This window comes from Salvia splendens, chromosome 16, assembly GCF_004379255.2.
Source record: "Salvia splendens isolate huo1 chromosome 16, SspV2, whole genome shotgun sequence".
Lineage (NCBI taxonomy): Eukaryota > Viridiplantae > Streptophyta > Magnoliopsida > Lamiales > Lamiaceae > Salvia > Salvia splendens.
In genome coordinates this window covers 8,095,539-8,116,846 of record NC_056047.1, presented here as the reverse complement: position 1 = coordinate 8,116,846, position 21,308 = coordinate 8,095,539, and the positions used below count along the sequence as shown (strand labels likewise).

Genomic DNA, 21,308 nt, shown 5'->3' with positions numbered 1-21,308 from the left:
TTCTTGAAATTCAAATGAGACAGCTATATATATAGTACAGTATATAATTGTATATTGTGTAATTTACGTGTCTTAATCAAGAAACAATCCATTTTTAACACCTTGTTCATTGGCTTTAACATTATGTGATGTTATGGCAACTATTAATAAACGATTCCATCAGCTTGTAACATGAACAATCGATTTCGCTATCATCAATACGTGTATCAAATAAAGGTGATTTTCGAGCATGACCGAAACAAATCATTGAGCCTCCCAATACTACATTTCTCCAACTTGGCATTTGGTCTACAATCTAAGTAGTTGAGTCGGCTGCCATGAGTTCTTTATCACACATGGTATATCCACGTTCCACATCATCAACATTATGATGCCTTGCATGGGCTTGAATAGGATCGCCTTCGTCATGTATTCATCTTTCAGTACGAAATTGTAGCACGTCATATGTCGTTGACAAGCTCACTAAAACCTTTCACTTCCTACCTACTGGATTTTCTTCGATTCTCCCTCAAGAATCGTGATCAGTTTGATTTTAAAATTCGATCAATACGTAATTAATGACTATCTACGATTTTATTTGACAGTCTTATACTACTATGACAATAACTTCGCACAAAATATCGACAATATAAAGCTTTCAAAATACTTGAAATGTTTCTAGGGGAGGGTAGGTAACTTATCTAATTTGCTCACCCCTTCATAAAACATGTGATCAAGTTCGTGTATTCATTATGATTTGCGAATACAATTACTAAGACCATAAAAAAGAAAAAGAAAAAGTGCAATACAATCACTAAAACAATGAGCTTCCCACACCCCTTCATTCACATGCTCTCCATTTTTTTGGATTGTAATTCTAAAGGGATGTGGAGAAAGAGTGATGTTGCAACTTAACTAGAGAATAGTAGAAACCACCATCTCCACGGGCAATTAGATCAGAGTGACTTCCTTCTTCCACGACCTTCCCGTTCTTGATGAATACAATGCTGTTGGCCATCTGTATCGCGAGAGGCGGTGGGCGACAACGACTCTAGTCCTGCCAATCATAACCTTGATGAAAAATAACAAATGATTTACCTTATGAATTCATGAGCATTTGCTAGTGTTACAGCTTCCTCGATTACAGACTCCGTGGCGCCATCTCTGCCGTAGATTATGTTTTCACGGATGGTTCCTGCAAAAAGCGCCGGTTCTTGGCTCACCAACGCAATCTGCATTCTCATCTCTCTCGAATCATATGTCCTAACATCACGGCCGTCAATCAGAACCATCCCCTTCATCGGATCGTAAAACCTCTCGATCAACGCGACGACGGTTGATTTCCCACCCCGCCTCGATCCTAAGGGAAAGCCCCCGCAAGATCACCTGCGCGGGGCGGGACGGGTAGGAGAAGTAGACGTTGTCGAATTCTATTTTACCCTCAACCTTGTCTACCTTTGCTCCTGCCCCGTGAGTCTTGCCTTCACGGGCCAACACCGCGAAGACAGAAATCACCGCGCTACGGCTTTTTGCTGTGTCGGACGATGATGTGGCGCTAGCATCGGCGATGGTCTTGCCGGTGCTCATGAGGATAAAGAAGGCGAGGAAGAGTTGCCTCGCGCTCAATTGCCCTCGCACCATCAGTGTGCCGCCGTACCAGAAGGCCAACGCTATGCTAGCCACTGTCAGGAACTGCGAGGCGCAGAGCCCTGCCCTGATATCCAGGAGTGGCGCAGGCTTTGTGCCCGCAGCCCTGCCAGGGTGGCCTCAAACAGGGAAAGAATCTTTCCCTGTGAGGAGAAAGCAGTGATGCTTCTGTGAAGCATTGCTCGTTGGCTTCCTTCGTATTGGGCTTCCTGAGCTCTGACCGACATCTGTTTCATCAATACAGATTTTAAGTAGAAGCTGGTGATGATCAGGGGCTGGATGGCGATCAGCACGGCAGCGAGTCTCCACGCGACTACTAGGCCTAGGGCGAAGGAAAGGAAGGCATTCGTGGCGACCTGCATGAGCAGGGACATGCGGTCCCCCACGAGAGAACGAACCATGTTCGCCTCCGTGGAGAGCCTAGAACAAACTGCAGCACTAGAAATCTCGTTTTTCTCGAACCAGGCGATCTCAAATGTTAGGATTTTCTCAAGGACCATTATGGAGAGGCGTTTCGTTAGCCTCTCCCCCATGATTGCGAAGTTGTGGTGCTGGAGTATATTCGAGATGAAGGTGGCAACTCCAAGTCCTAAAAAGACAAAGCAGTAGAGCCTCGTCTCTGACTTGATCTTCGATGGCGTAGTCTCAAAGTAATCAGAGACAAGAGCTCCCATGCAATATGCATTTATGGGGTGGACTGCTCCGAACGTGATTGCTCCTAAGCAGCCTAGTAAGGCTCTCCTCCACTCTGGTGAGTTCATATGCAGCAACTGCCAGAGTGAAGGATATGGAGGAGATGAACAGTTTGACCCTTCATCTCCACCATAAGGGGCACTGAATGAGGAGGATCTGGAGGAGATGAACAATTTGACCCTTCATCTCCACCATAAGGGGCACTGAATGAGGAGGTCGAGCTGTTTTGGATGGACGAGAGCAAGCTTAGGGGCAATGCAGGCGCGAAGGCGGAAGCAGGGTTACCCTGATCTAAAGCTTTGGGAATTCATCAGACTATGTGAAAAATGACCAATTTTGTGTGATGTGGCCTCATTGTGCATAGACGACGAGATCCATCATTCGTCTGTAGATCCCACCGTTGATCTCCATCAGCTCGTCATGGCTGCCTGATTCTGCCACCCTCCCTGATTCAAGAACCATGATTGTGTCAACGACTCGAATTGTGGAGAGCCGGTGAGCTATTAGTACTGTTGTCCGGCCCTGTGCAGCTTGCTTGATGGCCTCCTGTACGAGGCTCTCGGACTGTGAGTCAAGTGCGCTTGTAGCTTCATCTAGCAAGAGGATCCTCGGGTCCCTGACTAATGCTCGTGCTATCGCGATCCTCTGCTTCTGCCCTCCCGACAGCTGGACTCCGAGCTGCCCTACTTGCGTGTCGTATCCCTGAGGGAACTCGATGATGAAATCGTGCGCGTTGGCGGCCCTTGCTGCAGCTATGATCTCTTCAAGAGAAGCATCTTCTTTCCCAAACAGGATATTTTCCTTTATGGATGTGGCAAACAACACTGGCGCTTGGCTTACTAGGCCAAATTGAGACCTATACCATTTCAGCTGCAATTTCTTGATCCTGTGGCCATCAAGTAATATGTCTCCTTTTGTAGGATCGTAAAATCTCTCGAGCAATGAGATGACTGTCGACTTCCCAGAGCCACTTCCACCCACAAGGCCAACTTTCTGGCCAGGCCTAATCTTGAGGCAGAGCCCTTTAAAAACTGCCTCATCTTTTCTTGATGGATAGCTGAAATGAACTTGTCTGAACTCAATCTGCCCCTTCACAGCTGCTAAAACCTTCCCATTTTCATCTTCAACGTCTATGTCAGTGTTCCGGTTGATCATCTCGAATATCCTCTTTGAAGCAGCCGATGCATCTGTGATGTATGGAACATTAGGCAGAGCTGTTACGCAGGATCTGAAAAAATGGACATACAACAAATCAGGTCTAATCTTGTGTTTTTTCTTGTATGTTTTGGGGCTTAGCTTACATTCCTCCTAGGATGATGCAGGTTCCAGCAATGAAGACACGGCCTCCGTTTTCGCCCTTTTGTGAAACGAGGAGGCCCCCAACCCACGCCTGAAACGCCCACGTTGCAAACATCACCCCCATGCTCCCTATCATGTACCCTTTCATCAGTCCTTGCTTGATCCCGAGCTTCGTGCTCTCTTGAAGCACGCTGCTGTACTTGTCCACTGTCTTCGCCTCAGCCACGTACGAGTGGACATTCCGTATGTTGGAGACCGCCTGCTCCACAACGTCGCCTGCCTCGCCGTATGCATCTTTGCTCCTGATGCCTATCTCAGTCATCACCTTCCCAAAGGCCAAAACCGGGATGATGAAGCTGATCACCAATGGGAGAGAGGCTAGTGCTAGTCTCCACGAGAGAAAGAAGGCGACAGCAACGCCAAACACGAGCGAGGAGAACTGCACGAGGGAATTTGGGAGCTGCAAGAGAAGAGATACACTTAACTCCCATAAAAAAGCAAACAAAGAGAAGAATTCAAGAAATTTTACAACCTTGTTAGCTACAACATCTTGGATGGTGTGAGCATCTGTGGATGTGCTTGAGACTATCTGGAAGGTTCTGGAAGAAACATCTTCGCTGTCGAAGAATCCGACTTCTTGCCTCAGAACTGATCTCAGATACTCCACTCTCATTCTTGATGTCTGCCTCTCAGCTGTTCTTGTGTCCAGCAAAGCCCCTCTACATAAAAATTCAATCTTGCTCACAAATTTCTATTTGTCATAAAAATAGGCCACGATTAAAGATACAAACCTAACAAACCACAAAATGCAATTCCTACACCAACATAAAGCAACCTAAGTGCATACTGCACAAGAAAAGAACAGATTAAAAAAAAGTATGTTAAAGGCATAATTCAAATCATATCAAAAACAATTTTTTGATCAAACCTTATTCACTACGCCGTTGGAAATGGACTGATCCGCGCTGCCAAACGAGTCTATTGCTCCGCTCAACATGTACATGGTGACGGGAGACAACAGGCCTTCTCCGATGGCGGCCACGGCACCTATAAGCATGAGCAGTCTGTCAACACTATCAGCACAACTCAAAAGGTCTCCCATTTTTTTCTTTTGAGATTGCAAGTAGTGCAAATGTTTGATATATACATGTAATGATCAAAGCTTCTCTCTCTAGATTTTGGTATAAATAATGAAAGTGGAGACATCATATGCAGGCACAATGCTTTGGCTAGATTGCAGGATTAAGATGAAGACAGACGTTCGAAGTCATCATAGGTAGCATCTACCAGAATAAATAGAATATGAACAAACAAATGACTGCAGATGTATCGAAATCCTATCTTAAAATTTTAGTAAATATTTTAACTTTTTTATGATGTATACACACTCAGCCAAAAAAGAAGAAGAAGAAATAGCCCATAGTAGTCTATGAGAATCTTATTTATGAGATTCTAATTAAATTACAAAATCTATTCTTATAAAATTAGATTAAATCCAACTGTAAAGAACCAAAACTTTCACATCAAGTTGTTTCATACATATTACAAAGTTACAAATATTACAGTTTCTTCTTTTGTTTGTAGATATGTATATTTGAAAAAAAAAAATCAAATAGTAGTACTTAGTTTACCTGAGAATGACAAATTTTCTCCAAAGAAAAATTATCTATCCATCAATTTTAATATCTAAACTGAAGAACATTACAGTTTCTTCTTTTTGCGTTTGTCACATTCAACTTCTTTTATTTTAGTTGATTGTCATTGTATGCAACAATTTTGGTAAAATGTATAGTCATTTCACATAAACCCGGATACTAAAAGACATTTTTTACAAGTTAAAAAACAAATGCATTTTTGCAATTCTATATGCTTCGAATAAATATAAACTAAAATGAAAACTAGAATACTACGCCTACTAGTATTATTTAAGTTCAACTACGAATATTATTTGGAAGTCACATCGAAGCGATCAGCGATGTATTATTTGGAAGTTTTTTTTTATCCTTTTCTATTGCTTAATTATTTATAAGGTTTTGAAATTTATTCAAATTACATTCTCTAAAATTTTTTGCAAATTTTTCCATTGATAAATTGCAGTTTGTCAATCCTGCATCCCTCAATTATAATTAAATACTGTAATTAATTCAATGGGATCTCTTAAACGCTGTCGTTTTAAATTTTATGTGAAAACGATATCGTTTTAGGGTTGACATGCCGCATGAGTCTTTTTATCATTACAATGGCCAAAATTAACAGGTAATGTGAACTCAACTTCTCGGAAAATCGTTGATTTTGCTGCAATTTTTCGAAGATGGTGAAAGTTGGAACGTTCTTCGCCATGTCATTTGGAGCATTCCTTTTCTGGGAAACAATGGACAAGGTCCATGTCTGGATCGCTCTTCACCAGGATGAGAAGGTATTTCTCTCTCACCCTCTGGTTCTTGTGAGCGCTCGCTTTTTTCTGATTGATGATTTTAATGTGTTCGTTCGGGATCTGCGGTTTATGAATCGAGTGATTTCGTTCCATATAGGGCTGAAAAATGAGTAATGTTGTTCGAAATTAGAATTTGAAGATTTTTGGAGATTCAGGGTTTATTCAATTGGGCATTTTCGATTTGGTTCAGATTGCATTTCACTTGTTCAGCTCCTTGAGTAGAGAAATCTTTGAACATGAATTGGGAAATTTTCCTTTTGGATCTTTGATTTCTTCTCTTAAAGATGTGACTCCTGTTTCTGGAGAATAATGCTTTTACTGAATTCGTTATTCAAAGAATAATGCTTTTACTGAATTCGTTATTAAAAAAACCTAACTTTTTAGGGTTCCTTGAAATTACTCATGGAATGTTTGGAAGCTGGAGTTTGAGCTTGGGAAATGTAATCAATAGAATTCTCCCTTAGTTATTGTTTTGCTTGGTGAATGCTGTCTTCTGATATTTAGCATCAAACGTTATCGTTTATATGGATTATGGTTGACCTCTGGGCCTGAACCGTTAATTTCTTAACATTGTATGATATTGATCACCAATTGATTCTCTGTAAATTGTACTCCATATTTGTTAACGTATGCATGATCTTAGATTGATTCACTGCCAAAATGTTGACTCACAATTTCTCCCTTGATGTTGCTGTTAACTGCAGAAAGAGAGAATGGAGAACGAAGCTGAGATAAGGAGAATGAAAGCAGAGCTATATAAGCAACAGAGAGAGAAGGATGCTAGCGTCTAATCTTGCTATCATGGTCTATCTTTCTGTTGTCATTTTTAATTCCGGCAATAATGCTCGACTGTATTCAGATAAAGTGTGGATCTTGTACCATACATACTGATTTGACGTTTCACAATGAATATTGATTGGCTTTACAGTTTTTGTGCTTCCAATCTATCATTCTCAGGAATTCCTTTTATGTTTTGTAAAACTTGTGATTGATCAACACTGTGGTGTGAAACCATTGATCTTCGTTATTCCAGACTTCTTCATCTTGCTTGGTAACTCACTGGTATATTTTGTGTAGAACGCCTGTGTTGTTTCTAAACTTTGGGATCTGAATGCTTCTTCCTGAATAGGCCTTATTACTATTGACAGTTTCGCTGTTGTTGATATGAGTTTTCTGCGTTGGGAGTAATAGATCATATGCTCTGTAGCCAATGCCCAATGGTTTGTGTTCACATTCATAGTTTCATGCCATTCTGTTCTCTGTTCAAAATGAACCATTGATGTTAATATTGTATTTTGTCACATGACAAGGCTTTTTAATACCTTGATGAAATAAATCTCTGTATGGGATTGATCTCCTTTTTATATTTATGCTTCTGAATCTCTGATCATCCTTTATATAGTTGTATAAAATTTTCCTAACATTAACAATCCCAAATAAAACTAATTAAGTATGCTGAATCAATCATAATAATCTATTGAAGAGTGTTTATGTTTCCTTTTTATTTGCATTCGGCAGCTGCAAATTGTACTAGGAGATAGGGAGTGAGCAGCTAACAAATCAGAATGGGAAGTGCAGTTACAAATTAAAATGGCCTGCTTTCCACTTTCTGTTTCTTGAAAAGGTTGGATTTTTGCACAGAATAGAAAATTGATGAGATTTCAAACAGTTTTATGACAGAAATCGTTACTTATTTGCGGAAGAATCTAAACAAACACAGCATGATTTTCATGCTAAGCAGCCATATCATAACTCTCCTCCAAAAATAGCCACCTTTTTCCATAACTTTATCCTAAAAAAAGATGAAAAGGGCTCCAGGTCTGCATGTAATCAGAGTTGTGAGATTACTACCTTTATCTTAGCTCCATAAATAGAGCATTCATGCATCCAATTTTCAACAAATTAAGTTTCTAGATTTCAAATCATTGTGATAGCAAAGTTTTTTTTTCTCTCTCTCTCTCTCTCTATTCTCATTGCCTCAGTTTTCAGCCTCACAGTGAGCATAGACTTCACAGAGAAGGACCTAAGCTCGGATGAGAGCTTGTGGGACTTGTACCAAAGATGGAGGAGTCACCACACCATCTCCCGCGATCTAGCTGAGAAACAGAGGCGATTCAACGTGTTCAAGGACAATGTGCACCACATCCACACCGTGAACAAGATGGACAAGCCTTACAAGCTGAGGCTCAACAAGTATGCTGACATGACCAACCACGAGTTCAGAGCCTCGTACACCTCGAAGATCAGGCACCACCGGATGCTGCACGGCGCCAGAGCCAGCACCGGGTTCATGCATGAGGAGGCCCGGGATCTTCCCCTCTCGGTTGATTGGAGGGCTCATGGTGCTGTCACTGGAGTCAAGAATCAAGGGAGCTGTGGTAGGAGGCTTTTCTTGATCATATATACTTTTTTAGTGTATTTATTTTAAATCTTGTGTTTTCTAGGGAGTTGTTGGTCTTTCTCAACTGTGGTGGGAGATGAGGGCATCAACAAGATCAAAAGTGGGGAGTTGGTGTCTTTGTCTGAGCAAGAATTGGTTGATTGTGAGCAAGATAATGAAGGTTGTAATGGAGGATTGATGGAACATGCATTTGATTTCATCAAGAAACAAGGTGGCCTAGCAACGGAGAGCTTCTATCCCTATATAGCCAATGATGGGAATTGTGATGTAACCAAGGTCAACATAGATGAATAAACTATAAGAGGCTTTTATTTTAACTACTCTCTCTTTATCTGACTTATAATATTGTGTTTCTTTATATGACTTGTAATATTGTGTTGCAGATGAATGCACTGGCGGTTACTATTGACGGCTACGAGAACGTGCCAGAAAACGAAGAGGATGCGTTGATGAAAGCCGTTGCAAATCAACCTGTATCTGTTGCTATAGATGCTGGTGGTTCTAATTTCCAGTTTTACTCCGAGGTGCACTTAACATTTCCAAATTTTCTTCAAGGAGGCGTTTACTTTGAGTTATATGATAGATCAATAAAATATAGTACTACTATATATGATAAGGGGCAGTTTGGTAGGGTAGATAATTCCTACATAAAAGGGACACACTTTGTTAGAACTATAAAGTCGAATTTTCAGATAAATAAAACGTTTTCTTGTTTACGGGCGAATGTGGCACGGAGCTGAACCATGGGGTAGCGGTTGTTGGCTATGGATCCGCCCTGGATGGATGGAACTAAATATTGAATAGTGAAGAACTCGTGGGGGCTGAGTGGGGCGAGCAAGGGTATATTAGGATGCAACGTGGTGTTGAAGCAAAGGAAGGGTTGTGTGGAATCGCGATGGATGCCTCGTATCCTATCAAGTTATCGTCGGACAATCCACAACCACCACCGTCGCCACCAAAGGATGAGCTTTGAGGATACTTAGGGAAAGTTGCATTGTGCATTAGTCGTCATTCGATGCTTGCTGTATGGGGAAATATCTCATATACAGTAGACTACTTTATTTCTTAGTACTGCGAATAAAACCCCATATATGAATTGATTAAGTTACAGATTTAGCACGTTTATTAAATAGAACACATGATTAAATATTTTTATATTTTTACAAATAATAGATATAAGAATATTTAATCATGGGTTCTATATAATAAACGTGCTAAAACCTAAATATTCTTAAATGTATCAATAAATATTTTACAAATCCAGTTTTTTTATTTTTTTGATGAACAAGAACATAGGTCCACTATTATCATTACTCAATTCAACAACTAAAATTTGCTTTCATGTTAAGAAAATGAAGAAAATAAATATGCCCTCCAAATCAATGAGTACGCTTTTCACCAACCAAAATCGAGCAACAGCATTTAATTCAGAATCCAGATTCCAACCGTTACATGTTTGATTGCTCGAATTAGGAAAAAATAGAAGAAAATTTTGTACCCTTTGTTTTTTTTTCAATTTTTTTAAAATAAGAGTTCATACCAGCTGAAAGCCGACTGTTTTTTTGTCTGGGTGATGAATTTCGCGACTATTTCTTCATCTACTAGATTTGTTTGTTGCTTCACCTACCCAGAGTTGAGAAGTCAAGCTCATTCCCACCAAACGCTGTTGACGTATTTCAAAGACTATGATTGCTTTTCTCCTTGAAATTATCACAAATTTTAAGCAACTGGATAGTTTTCTCTAATGGATTCCGGCGCCTCCCGCCCTGCTGTGGTAATCGACAATGGCACCGGGTAAGTTGATGGATTCAATTAGTATTTGATTTATCCTATTGAAACTCATGTGAATCTTTTTGATTAAATTCGTCAATGGTGAGTCCAGCTGTGCTCAATGGTCCTTCCCCCTTTTTGAAATTGAAGCGAATCTGTTTGATGAAATGCGTCAATGAGTCCAGTTGTGTTGACTTCGCTGAATATTCAGTGAATCAAATTTGTAGTTCGTTGTTTTCGATCTGTAAAAAATTTCTGTGTTTTGATCGGATTTAGGTATACAAAAATGGGATTTGCTGGAAATGTGGAGCCGTGCTTTATAGTTCCGACTGTAGTTGCGTCAAACAACTCGTTCTTGAACCAGCCGCGGCCGAATTCGACCAAAAACAGCAATTGGATAGGGCAGCATAATGCAGGGGTGATGGCGGATCTGGATTTTTATATAGGCGAAGAAGCGTTGTCTAGATCTAAATCTAGCAGCACTTACAATTTGAGCTATCCAATTAAGCAAGGCAAGGTTGATGATTGGGATTCAATGGAGAGGTTCTGGCAGCACTGTATATTCAACTATCTACGGTGCGATCCTGAGGATCACTATTTTTGTTTGACGGAGAGCGCCTTGACTGCACCGGAGAGTCGGGAGTACACCGGAGAAATCATGTTCGAGACATTTAATATTCCAGGCCTCTATATTGCGGTTCAGCCAGTGCTTGCTTTGGCTGCTGGATACACCACATCCAAGGTTGGTGCTAACTCTAGCAGTGTTGGAACAACGGAATTGGAATGCTTTTGTTTTTTCCTTGAAATTTAGGGATTGATTGTTTAGAAATAACTTGTTTAACATTATGAGTTAACATGTTAATATTTTCAAGAATGGGAGTTGAAATTGTGTTGATATTTCCAGTGATTTTCAGTAAAGTTTTGTGTGAGATGAATTACTCAATAGTTTAGTTAAGCTTGATGCATCTATTGACTTCAAATCTTCGTTAATTGAGGATGTCACTGGTCTGTGTAATGGCTGAACATGTGCAGAGAGTTTATATCTTTAAGTTATCAATATGAGTCATTGATTCAGTGACATATGCGATCTGAGGATGGTTCTAGTAAGGGGGAAAATGATTGCCAAACAGTAATATGCGGTCATCAATTTGGGAAGATTGGCATTGTTCTTTTTTCTTTTACAGATTGACTCCACATACGTAACCTACTTATTTGAGATTGAATAGTTAGTCACAACTATTGTCATTTTGACTGTCCACTGATAAAGCAAGATGAGCCATGTGGACAATAGGATGAACATTATTACCACACAACCGAGTAGTTGTTCGTGATTTCTTGTTTTTCTTACTCTTCAATACTTCGCTTAGTGTGAGATGACAGGAGTTGTAGTGGACGTGGGAGATGGGGCTACTCATGTGGTGCCTGTTGCAGATGGTTATGTTATCGGGAGCAGCATTAAGTCTATTCCAATTGCAGGGAAAGACGTAACTCGGTTCATCCAGCAGCTCATGAAAGTATGATTCTACACTGCTTTGTAGGAGTATTTACAATTGGTCAATCGTTTGCAAATAGTTGAAATACATGTATTTCCATGATGGACTCTGAAATTTGTCGATTTGGATTGTACATCATTGAAGAGGGTTCGTAGAATATGATGAGAAGTAGTATATGGTTTAGTTCGTTAACACCGAAAAATATTTGTTTCTTTGTCGTTCTTGTGAGACGATGTTGGTTGTGGTGTTCTTTTTTTAAGGGGGGTTGCAGAATTCTTAATTAAGATAAAGTATTGCTCATACTCCTAGTTCAGAGCCAAGTACTATTATTTCTCAAATTCTGCATTTGCTCCGTCTAGGAAAGGGGGGAGCATGTTCCACCTGAAGACTCCTTTGATGTAGCCCGGCGAGTGAAGGAAATGTATTGTTACACTTGTTCAGACATTGTCAAGGTATGGTCTAAAGAATACCAACTTTTTAACTAAGGATTTTTTTTGTATAATCTCTCGTAAAGCTCTAGAAAGTAGCTACAGTCAATCTCTCAAATACCACAGCATACTTTGAAAGAGTTTGAATGTGCAAAATTTTACTAATATTTCTATTATATATATTAGGGCTGACAATTTTTGACACAATACGATAACACGACACGAACCGGCACGAAATTAATGGGTTTGGGTCAGAGCTTATTGGGTTCGTGTCCTTATCGGGTCGACCCGTTAAGGACACGAAAATTTCGTGTCGTGTTCGTGTCGGGTTCGTGTTATCCGTTAAGAAATAATATTATAATATTATTAATTCTTATTATTTTCATTTTTATTGATTTTTGTTGGATTTTGTTACTAAGAAATTATTGATGTTTTTATGTTTAGATCAGATTTTGTAATTAGCAATTGGATGTTTTTAATAGGTTTAACTATTATCAGGTCGTGTTGTTATCGAGTCGTTATCATGTCCTCTCATGTACGTGTTGTTATCGTGTCGTGTTTACCTGAAGTGGTTCGTGTCGTGTTCGTGTTTGTGTTTGGATATATATATATATATATAATTTGTATTCGTACTAATCTGTTTTGTTTGACAAGTCAGGAGTTCAATAAGCATGACAGAGAGCCTGCAAAATACATCAAGCAGTGGCGGGGTACCAAGCCGAAGACTGGGGCTCCGTATTCTTGTGACATAGGCTACGAAAGGTTCCTCGGTCCTGAGGTTCGCTTCGTTTACTCTGATTATGTGTGTTGTACTCTTCTTTTTATCCCCTGTTAAAATATGCCTTATCTATCATAACACATAGTTGATAGTTCCCAAAATTCTATAATGAGCATTTTTTCATCTCTTTGTATTAATGTTTTTTTCATGGTATAGAATACATCCAACGGGAATAACACAGAAACTTATGTTCTGTGCTTCGTGTTCAGGTCTTCTTTAACCCTGAAATCTACACTACTGATTTTACCACCCCTCTGCCTGATGTCATCGATAAATGTATTCAGTCTGCACCAATTGATACAAGAAGGGCATTGTATAAGGTAAAAACTACTTAAATAGCTATAAACTTCCATCCTTAGGTTGCCTTTTTCAGTTTAATAGAGCTGATCTGCAATATTGTAGAACATCGTATTATCTGGAGGATCAACCATGTTCAAGGACTTCAACCGGAGGCTACAAAGGGATATAAAGAAGATTGTTGATGCCCGAGTTCTTGCATCTGATGCGAGGCTAGCTGGAGAAATAAAGGTAACAGTATTTAGCTCTTTTCCTAACTTGATTGTTGACGACATTTTGTGATTCGCCATTTACTGAAGTTGAGTGCCTCAAACTTTTTCTTACAGTCGCAACCTGTGGAAGTAAATGTTGTTAGCCACCCAATCCAGAGATATGCGGTTTGGTTTGGAGGTTCGGTGCTTGCATCCACTCCTGAGTTTTTCACGGTAAGTTTTACTACCTCCATATCCTCTCAAAGCTTAACATCACTATACCCAGAAATAATTGGCACCATCATCAGTATCTCAATAAAGGCTTCAATTTAGTTAGCTCAGAGTAGAATTAAAGAACTGCTGTCAGTTGATGACTTTGATCTCTATAAATTCAACCTATGATGTTAGATTACTGTCTTGTAGACTTCTTGTCTCTTTCTCTCTCAATCCTAAATTCTAAACCTTAATATCTTCCCCTCACACAGGCTTGCCATACGAAGGCCGAGTATGAGGAATGTGGAGCGAGCATATGCCGCACAAACCCAGTTTTCAAGGGAATGTATTGATTCATATACATGAAGATCCAATCAAACTAAATTCTTGTAGCTGCGAAGACAATTTTTCGGGTCAAAATCAAAATCACAAACCCACCTTCATCAGCACCATTTCATGTGTTCCTTACTGACCATCAGATTGCAGCAGCCCATTGCAGTTTCTTTTACGATTTCGAAAGGAAAATCTCGATGAAGACAACTCATTCGTCTCCCTGTAGCTTCACCTCCGCATCATGCTGCTGGTTAGAAAGATGAATATACCATCTCTGGAGTTGATGCTTTTATTTATTAGCTGAAATTTTCGTGGCCAATAGATATGTCATTGTACATTTCATCAAACCTTGTAACTTATTTCTAAAAAAATGGTGCCCATTGAATATAGAATATATATATATATATATATATATATATATAGAGTTGTATTCAAATCCTTTTCCTATAGGTCCTCCTTTCTCCTTCTTAATCTTATATGCATTGATTTCTCCTAATCCAATGGTTTAAATCATTGGCTGAATTTATTAAATTTAATCATATTTTAAAGTGAAAAGGGCAAAATAGAGATGCACTAATTTAGTTGGTTATGGAAGGTCCATAATTTCCTCCGTCTGCGGTTTTCTACCAAATTATGTTCAGATTTCGTTTCATTCATTCTCCATTACTCCACGTTTTTTTGTAACTTATTTTCAGATCAGTCGCCGATCCGAAACATTGTTTAGCAGGAAATTCGTCTGGGGTTGCAGCGATTCAGCCACGAGACTCTTGCGCCGAGGAAATCGTTGTGGATCAGATTTTGTTTCATTCCTTCTCCATTTCTCCACGTTTTATTTTGTAAATTATTTTCAGATCAGTCGCTGATCCGAAACGTTGTTTAGCAGGAAATTCGTCTGGGGTTGCAGCGATTCAGGCACGAGACTCTTGCGCCGAGGAAATCGTCGTTGATCGTCTGTTTGTCGTCGAGCGATAAAATGATGTCGTTTGATTTTTTACCGACGCAGAGGTTGGTGAAATCGGAGTCCTCGAGCGACGGGAGGGAGGTGAGGTAGAGCCAAACGCGGCGGTAGAAGAGGTTGCGCTGGTGAGTTGAATTGTTCGACTCGGGGACTTTGAAGTGCTGGTGAACGTGAACTCGGTCGTCGACCCACATAATGTACATATTGTATAGTATAATGCGTAGTTTAGTTTTTGAAATGCATTATTTGTGATATGTAATGAACATTTATACTGTTTAATTTAAGTTATGTCGTGTTTCGATGTTTGGCGCACGTTTCTTGTTTTCCCTAAGGGTTTAACAAGCCTATGGGCTAGGGTGTAGTATGTTCTAAGTCTAAAAAACGTTGTCCAAATACACGAGCTGCAGTAATTCGTATGGGGTTGCACATAATGTATATTTTGTATAGTATAATGAATATTTTAGATTCTGTAATGCATTATTTGTTATATATAATGAACATTTATCCTGACCAGTTTAATTTAAGTTGTGCCGTGTGTCGTTGTTTGGCGAACGTTTCTTATTTTCCGTAAGGGTTTGACAAGCCTAGTGGCTAGGGTGTAGTATGTTCTAAGTCTAAAAAACGTTGTCCAAATATACGAGCTGGAGTAATTCGTCTGGGGTTGCACATGCATAACGCCTGGGTATATTTTAAAACAGATATACATAATGTAAATATTGTGTAGTATAATGCGTATTTTAGTTTCTGTAATGCATTATTTGTGGTATATAATGAACATTTATCCTTATCCGTTTAATTTAGGTTGTGCCGTGATTCGATGTTTTAAGCATGTTTCTTGTTTTCCCTAAGGGTTTAACAAGCCTAGGGGCTAGGGTGTAGTATGTTCTAAGTCTAAAAAACATTGTCCAAATACACGAGCTGCAGTAATTCATCTCGGGTTGCACATACATAGCGCGTAGGTATTTTTTAAAACAGACATACATAATGTACATCTTAGTATAGTATAATGCGTTGTTTAGTTTCTGTAATGCATTATTTGTACTATGGAATGAATATTTATCCTGACCCGTTTAATTTAAGTTGTGCCGTGTTTCGATGTATGGCGCATGTTTCTTGTTTTCCCTAAGGGTTTAACAAGCCTAGGGGCTAGGGTCTAGTACGTACAACAGCAACCACGTGATGCATAAAACAAGATAAATAGTGCATTCAAATAACCAAATAATGTACAGAGTCACTCAAGTAATGAACATACAAATATTGCATTCATTCTTAGACTCATGTACAACAGCAATCTAATGATGCATATAACATGATAAATAATGTACAAATATTGTATTCAATGTTAGACTCATGTACAAGTTTCGTGACTGGTTCATTCTGCCGTGGATCTAAACTCTTTATACAATTCAGAAACTCGGTAGGGGTTCGTCGAAAATACAGATGGTCGACGTTTCTACCCCTTAGTTTCCTATCCTCCGTATCTTCCGGAGCTGTACTAGTCCCTGCCTCTGATACTCGCTCCCGGAATTTCTGGCCAATTCCTACTGGCAGTATATCATCACCGCCTCGTCGATGTCCAATCTTAGCTGCTTTGATGATGTACAACATACAGAATAATAACATACAATTAGTTACATAATGTACAAACTTAATAAATTAATGTGGACAGTTTTACTGCATTCACTTATACACTCTTGTACAGAAGCATCAAAATACTGGCTAAAAACTAATACATAATGCCTTTTAATAATCAAATAATGTTCAGGATAAATCAACAAATGCACCATGAATATTGCAATCACCCATTGTCCCATGTCCAACAACAGTCACATAAAGCAGACAACCATGATAAATAATGCACTAAAATAACTAAATAATATACAGATCCGGTCAAGTAATGAACATACAAATATTCCATTCACTCTTTGACCCATTTACAACAGCAGTCACATGATGCACAAAATAGGATAAATAATGCATGCACTCAAACAGACAAACAAAGCACTTTTGCAAATCAGGTAATAAACATACAAATAGTCCATTGACTCTTTAACCTTATACAACAGCAGTCACTTGATGGTTCTACCAGCGCACATAATACATTCATATAGGCAAATAATGTAGAGATTATATCAGGTAATGACCAAACAAATATTTCATGTACTCTTTTACAATATAAAACATCAGTGACATGATGTATGATACATGATATATAATGCATAAAAATAGACAATAAATGAACATAGTCATTGAATTAATGAGCATAAAACTATTGCATTCACTACTTAACCAATGACCAATGGCAGTTGGTTGAAGGTTGTACCAGTGAATATAATGCATTCATATAGGCAAATAATGCAGAGATTACAACAAGTAATGCACATACACATATTCCATTAAATCTTCGACAATTAAAAACAGCAGTTACATGATGCATGACACAGGATATTGTAATGCATATAAATACTGTTGTAATGCGCAGATCCATTAGAGTCATGAACACACTAACATTGCATTCACTCGTAGACTAATTTCCGGTAGCAGACACATAATGGCTACTTAAGGGTAATTAATGCACATAATTAGGTAAATAATGTACAAACGCGATTACAAAATGCGCATATGAAATTTTATATAAACCCAATACATCAAGCACAGAATCAGTCCAACAGTCCAAGTATTCAAAATGCAAATGAGATTGATTGCTCACCCTATTTCTGCGATTGTTGTGAAATTGACGGTCGTCCTCTTTTAGACATTTTTGAAATCTGCGCAAAACAGCATACAAACATAACCCATTAAGATTTAATAAACAGATTTATGGTGATAATCGGGTGAATCGTGATTTGGGTGGTGGGTTACGTGCAAAAATGAGGGAAAACGCATTACGAAACTCAAAAAGTAAACCAGTACAGTAACATTCGACAAACCCTACCACCTCTTTGACCGCAGGAGAATCTCGTTCAAAATCGGAAGGGTTATTGGACACTAAAGCAGACACCGATTGAATTCCCTAGAAAACGGCGAGAACTTGAGAGGGAACGGCTAGGGTTTTGAAAGGGGTTGGAAATTGGGGAGACGAAGCGGGAGAGAGATTGTGAGTTAATTCGTTTAGTGATTAATGCTGTGTAGAGTAGATGGACAGTAGTGGGCTTAAATTTCGCACATGACGTTTTAGGCAGTTTTGAGTATATAAATTTACTAATTCACCCCCATGATGCACGAAATGCCTCAAATAATGAACTGCGGGATCATATCTAAGCTTCTCATCCGGATCGTCAATCCTCCTGATCCAACGCTCCAAATTGAGAAGAAACTTAAATCTAAGGGGAGAAAAGGAGAATAACACTACCCTATATATATATATATATATATATATATATATATATATATATATAAGGGATGTATTCATTTCCTTTTTGCATATTTTCTCATTTTTCCTTGATCTCAGCCCCACGATTTTGTCATCCGACGGTTAGATTAGTGCCACATGTCATTTAATAATGCAGATTTTCCGTTGAATAATACACACCGACTAATAATGCACCATTATAGTGTAATAATGCAGATTTTCCGTTGAATAATACACACCGACTAATAATGCACCATTATAGTGTAATAATGCAGATTTTCAGTTGAATAATGCACACCGACTAATAATGCACCATTATAGTGTAATAATGCAGATCATCTGGACCGTTGATGAATGAGATCTAACGGCTCATATTAAGAAGAATAAAGGATCTAAGGGATGAATGGGAGAATAACGCTCCCCTATATGTTATTCTCCTATTCATCCCTTAGATCCTTTATTCTTCTTAATATGAGCCGTTAGATCTCATTCATCAACGGTCCAGATGATCTGCATTATTACACTATAATGGTGCATTATTAGTCGGTGTGCATTATTCAACCGAAAATCTGCATTATTACACTATAATGGTGCATTATTCAACTGAAAATCTGCATTATTAAATTACACGTGGCACAAATCTAACCGTCGGATGACAAAATCGTGGGGCTGAGATTATAAAGAACAAAGAACAAAAGATACAAAAAGGAAATGAATACATATCTCTCTATATATATATGATTGTATTCAATGTCGAACTAATTTTAAAGACCGAACTAAAGACCAAATCTCAGCCATCCGATTTTATAATCTTGTGGATATAATAAATCAACGAAATCTTATTATTTAAATTCCAAAAATCAGATGAAGGGTTGAATTGGAATACAAATATTGCAACGGTTAGTTTTTTTCCTTAATCATGCTACACAAATTTGAAATTTATCTTCAGAAACCATTGCTTCACACCATCGCTCACACCTTCAATTACATCTCCATCACCAATTCACGCCTGCAAGTAGATGAACACATTTCCATTCTGCGGCTGCAATTAACGCACACCAGTCTTTAATTCGGTGCCTGCAATTACATCTCCATCGACTGCAATTCAATATATGCAATTCAGCACCTGCAATTACATTCACCATCTGCAATTCAATCTCCATTGATTTCACGCCTGCAATTACATCTCTGACTGACCTCGAGTCGGTTACCGCCCATAACTCGGCTCCCAACACCGCGCCTCGGCCCTCCCTACTCGCGGTTCAGCGTTGTTGTTCGGGCACCGTCTCGAGGCCAGTCCCGGGTTGAAATTCACCCGCAACTCGCCCCCAATGTATTGTTCCACCGCCGCCGCTGCTACAATGTCGCCGTTCAATCACTTCATCTTATAATTACTGTACTTCATCTTATAATTAAATAACTTCATCCGAGAAATGGAAACATGTCGGTTAAATGTACCAAATTTTAATAGTCCAAAACAAATAACTTCATCTTATGATATAATTTCTTCATTTGTTTACGAAATAACTTCATCTTATAATGTAATTAATTCATGGTATATAGTTAAAATGAATCATCAAACAAATCGAAACTCAAATCTTAAAAGTCAACTCACCACAAAATACACTAAAAATGAATCGAAATTAGAAATTAAGGTATACAATCAATTCATCTTATAATCACATTATTTCATCTTATAATGAAATAACTTTACCCGAGAAATAGAAACATTTCAGTTAAAATGAAACAAATTTCAACAATCCAAAATAAATAACTTCAGCTTATTAGAAAATCATTTCATCTTTTATTATAATCAATTCACCTTATACAGTTAAAATGAATAAGATTTGAACCATTGAAACAAATCAAAACTCATATATTGATGATCACTAAGAAATCCCGAATTGAGAATTAGTTCCACAATACTAGCAATTTGATTCACCATAATACATATACAATTCAAACCAATTGAAGTTTAGTAGAACCAAATTGATAATCAGTGTGAACCGAATAAGATTTCAAATACATATAAAAAATCTTATTCGACTGATTTAATATACAATGAAAATGGATAGTGTGTGCTTGAATTAATCTTCTTGTTTTGATTTTCGCCTACAATGCATCCATTTTTTCCCTTCATATGCGGCTGTGCGCTTGGCCTTGACATTCTTCTTCGCAACAGGCTTCTTGGCATCACACTTCTGATTTAATACAATTGAAAATACACATATTAATCAAATATTCAAAATTTGAACCTCCCCAAAAAATAATATAATAACTTCATATTCTAATTTAAACCTTCCAAAAAATAACTTCATAACGTAACAATAATTTCATCGTATACTTTTTATTACTTCATCTTATTATTTAATAACTTCATATTCTAATTTTAAATTTCAAAAAATTTAAAAATTCGAACCAAATTTCCACACGTGTTAAATTTTTTGGAGAAATCCTATTGACAAAACTCATCAAACGGATAAATTAATCCATATTGTCCAGAAATCCCTTCATGTTATACAACAATCAATTCACATTACGAACTCATCAAACAGAAAAAATAATTCATAGTATCTAGGAATCCCTTCATTTTATGCAGGAATCAATTCACATTACAAACTTAGGATGAAGCATATTTACCAACAATTAGTTTCTAAGCAAAAAAAGTTGCAGAACACTCAGAAAATAAAAAAATGACTACTTAAACAGTACATTTTTTTTTAAAATAAAAAACTTCTCTTGTGGATCAGCTCTAAATTCTTCTTTGTTACTATCAACACTAATCTCCTTAGGATGCGCCTATTTGTTTTCTCTATGTACAACATGTTCAAAACAAAATGTCACAAATCCAGTAACAACACACATAAATCATAAATCAGAAAGAAATACCTCAGATGATGTTGAACTAAATTACCATATGCACTGAACTTTAAAGCGAGAATCAGAAAATATAAAGGATGAACTAAATTACCATATGCGCTGAACTTATTTGAAGAACTACTAGAATTTGAATACACAAAATATAAACAAAATTAACAAATG

The 21,308-nt window shown here is 38.1% G+C and overlaps 2 protein-coding genes and 1 pseudogene across 2 annotated transcripts; 2 read left to right on the top strand and 1 right to left on the bottom strand.

The window, feature by feature from the left end:
* Window positions 1-856: 856 nt before the first annotated feature.
* Window positions 857-4,720, bottom strand: LOC121770131 (annotated as a pseudogene).
* Window positions 4,721-5,929: 1,209 nt separating this feature from the next.
* On the top strand, window positions 5,930-9,693 carry LOC121770130 (vignain-like). Its single transcript, XM_042166922.1, has 6 exons — window positions 5,930-6,034; window positions 6,757-6,837; window positions 7,010-7,103; window positions 7,960-8,430; window positions 8,497-8,729; window positions 8,837-9,693. Exons 1-6 carry the CDS (start codon window positions 5,930-5,932, stop codon window positions 9,191-9,193), a joined length of 1,341 nt encoding a protein of 446 aa, XP_042022856.1. The 3' UTR covers window positions 9,194-9,693.
* Window positions 9,694-9,833: 140 nt separating this feature from the next.
* LOC121772185 (actin-related protein 3-like) lies at window positions 9,834-14,427 on the top strand. The gene is made up of 9 exons (XM_042169186.1): window positions 9,834-10,247; window positions 10,500-10,965; window positions 11,591-11,737; window positions 12,076-12,168; window positions 12,803-12,922; window positions 13,132-13,242; window positions 13,325-13,450; window positions 13,546-13,644; window positions 13,896-14,427. The coding sequence occupies exons 1-9, from the start codon at window positions 10,198-10,200 to the stop codon at window positions 13,974-13,976; spliced, it is 1,293 nt and encodes a 430-aa protein (XP_042025120.1). The 5' UTR covers window positions 9,834-10,197; the 3' UTR covers window positions 13,977-14,427.
* The last annotated feature ends 6,881 nt before the right edge of the window (window positions 14,428-21,308 follow it).

Bases quoted from the DNA above. Each gene is read 5' to 3' on its own strand.
- LOC121770130 (XM_042166922.1), top strand. From the start codon at position 5,930: ATGGTGAAAGTTGGAACGTTCTTCGCCATGTCATTTGGAGCATTCCTT. The intron at 7,104-7,959 runs GTAACTCACTGG...CAACAAATTAAG, and splicing joins AGACTTCTTCATCTTGCTTG to TTTCTAGATTTCAAATCATT. The intron at 8,431-8,496 runs GTAGGAGGCTTT...TGTGTTTTCTAG, and splicing joins CAAGAATCAAGGGAGCTGTG to GGAGTTGTTGGTCTTTCTCA.
- LOC121772185 (XM_042169186.1), top strand. From the start codon at position 10,198: ATGGATTCCGGCGCCTCCCGCCCTGCTGTGGTAATCGACAATGGCACC. The intron at 10,248-10,499 runs GTAAGTTGATGG...GATCGGATTTAG, and splicing joins GTAATCGACAATGGCACCGG to GTATACAAAAATGGGATTTG. The intron at 13,451-13,545 runs GTAACAGTATTT...TTTTTCTTACAG, and splicing joins GGCTAGCTGGAGAAATAAAG to TCGCAACCTGTGGAAGTAAA.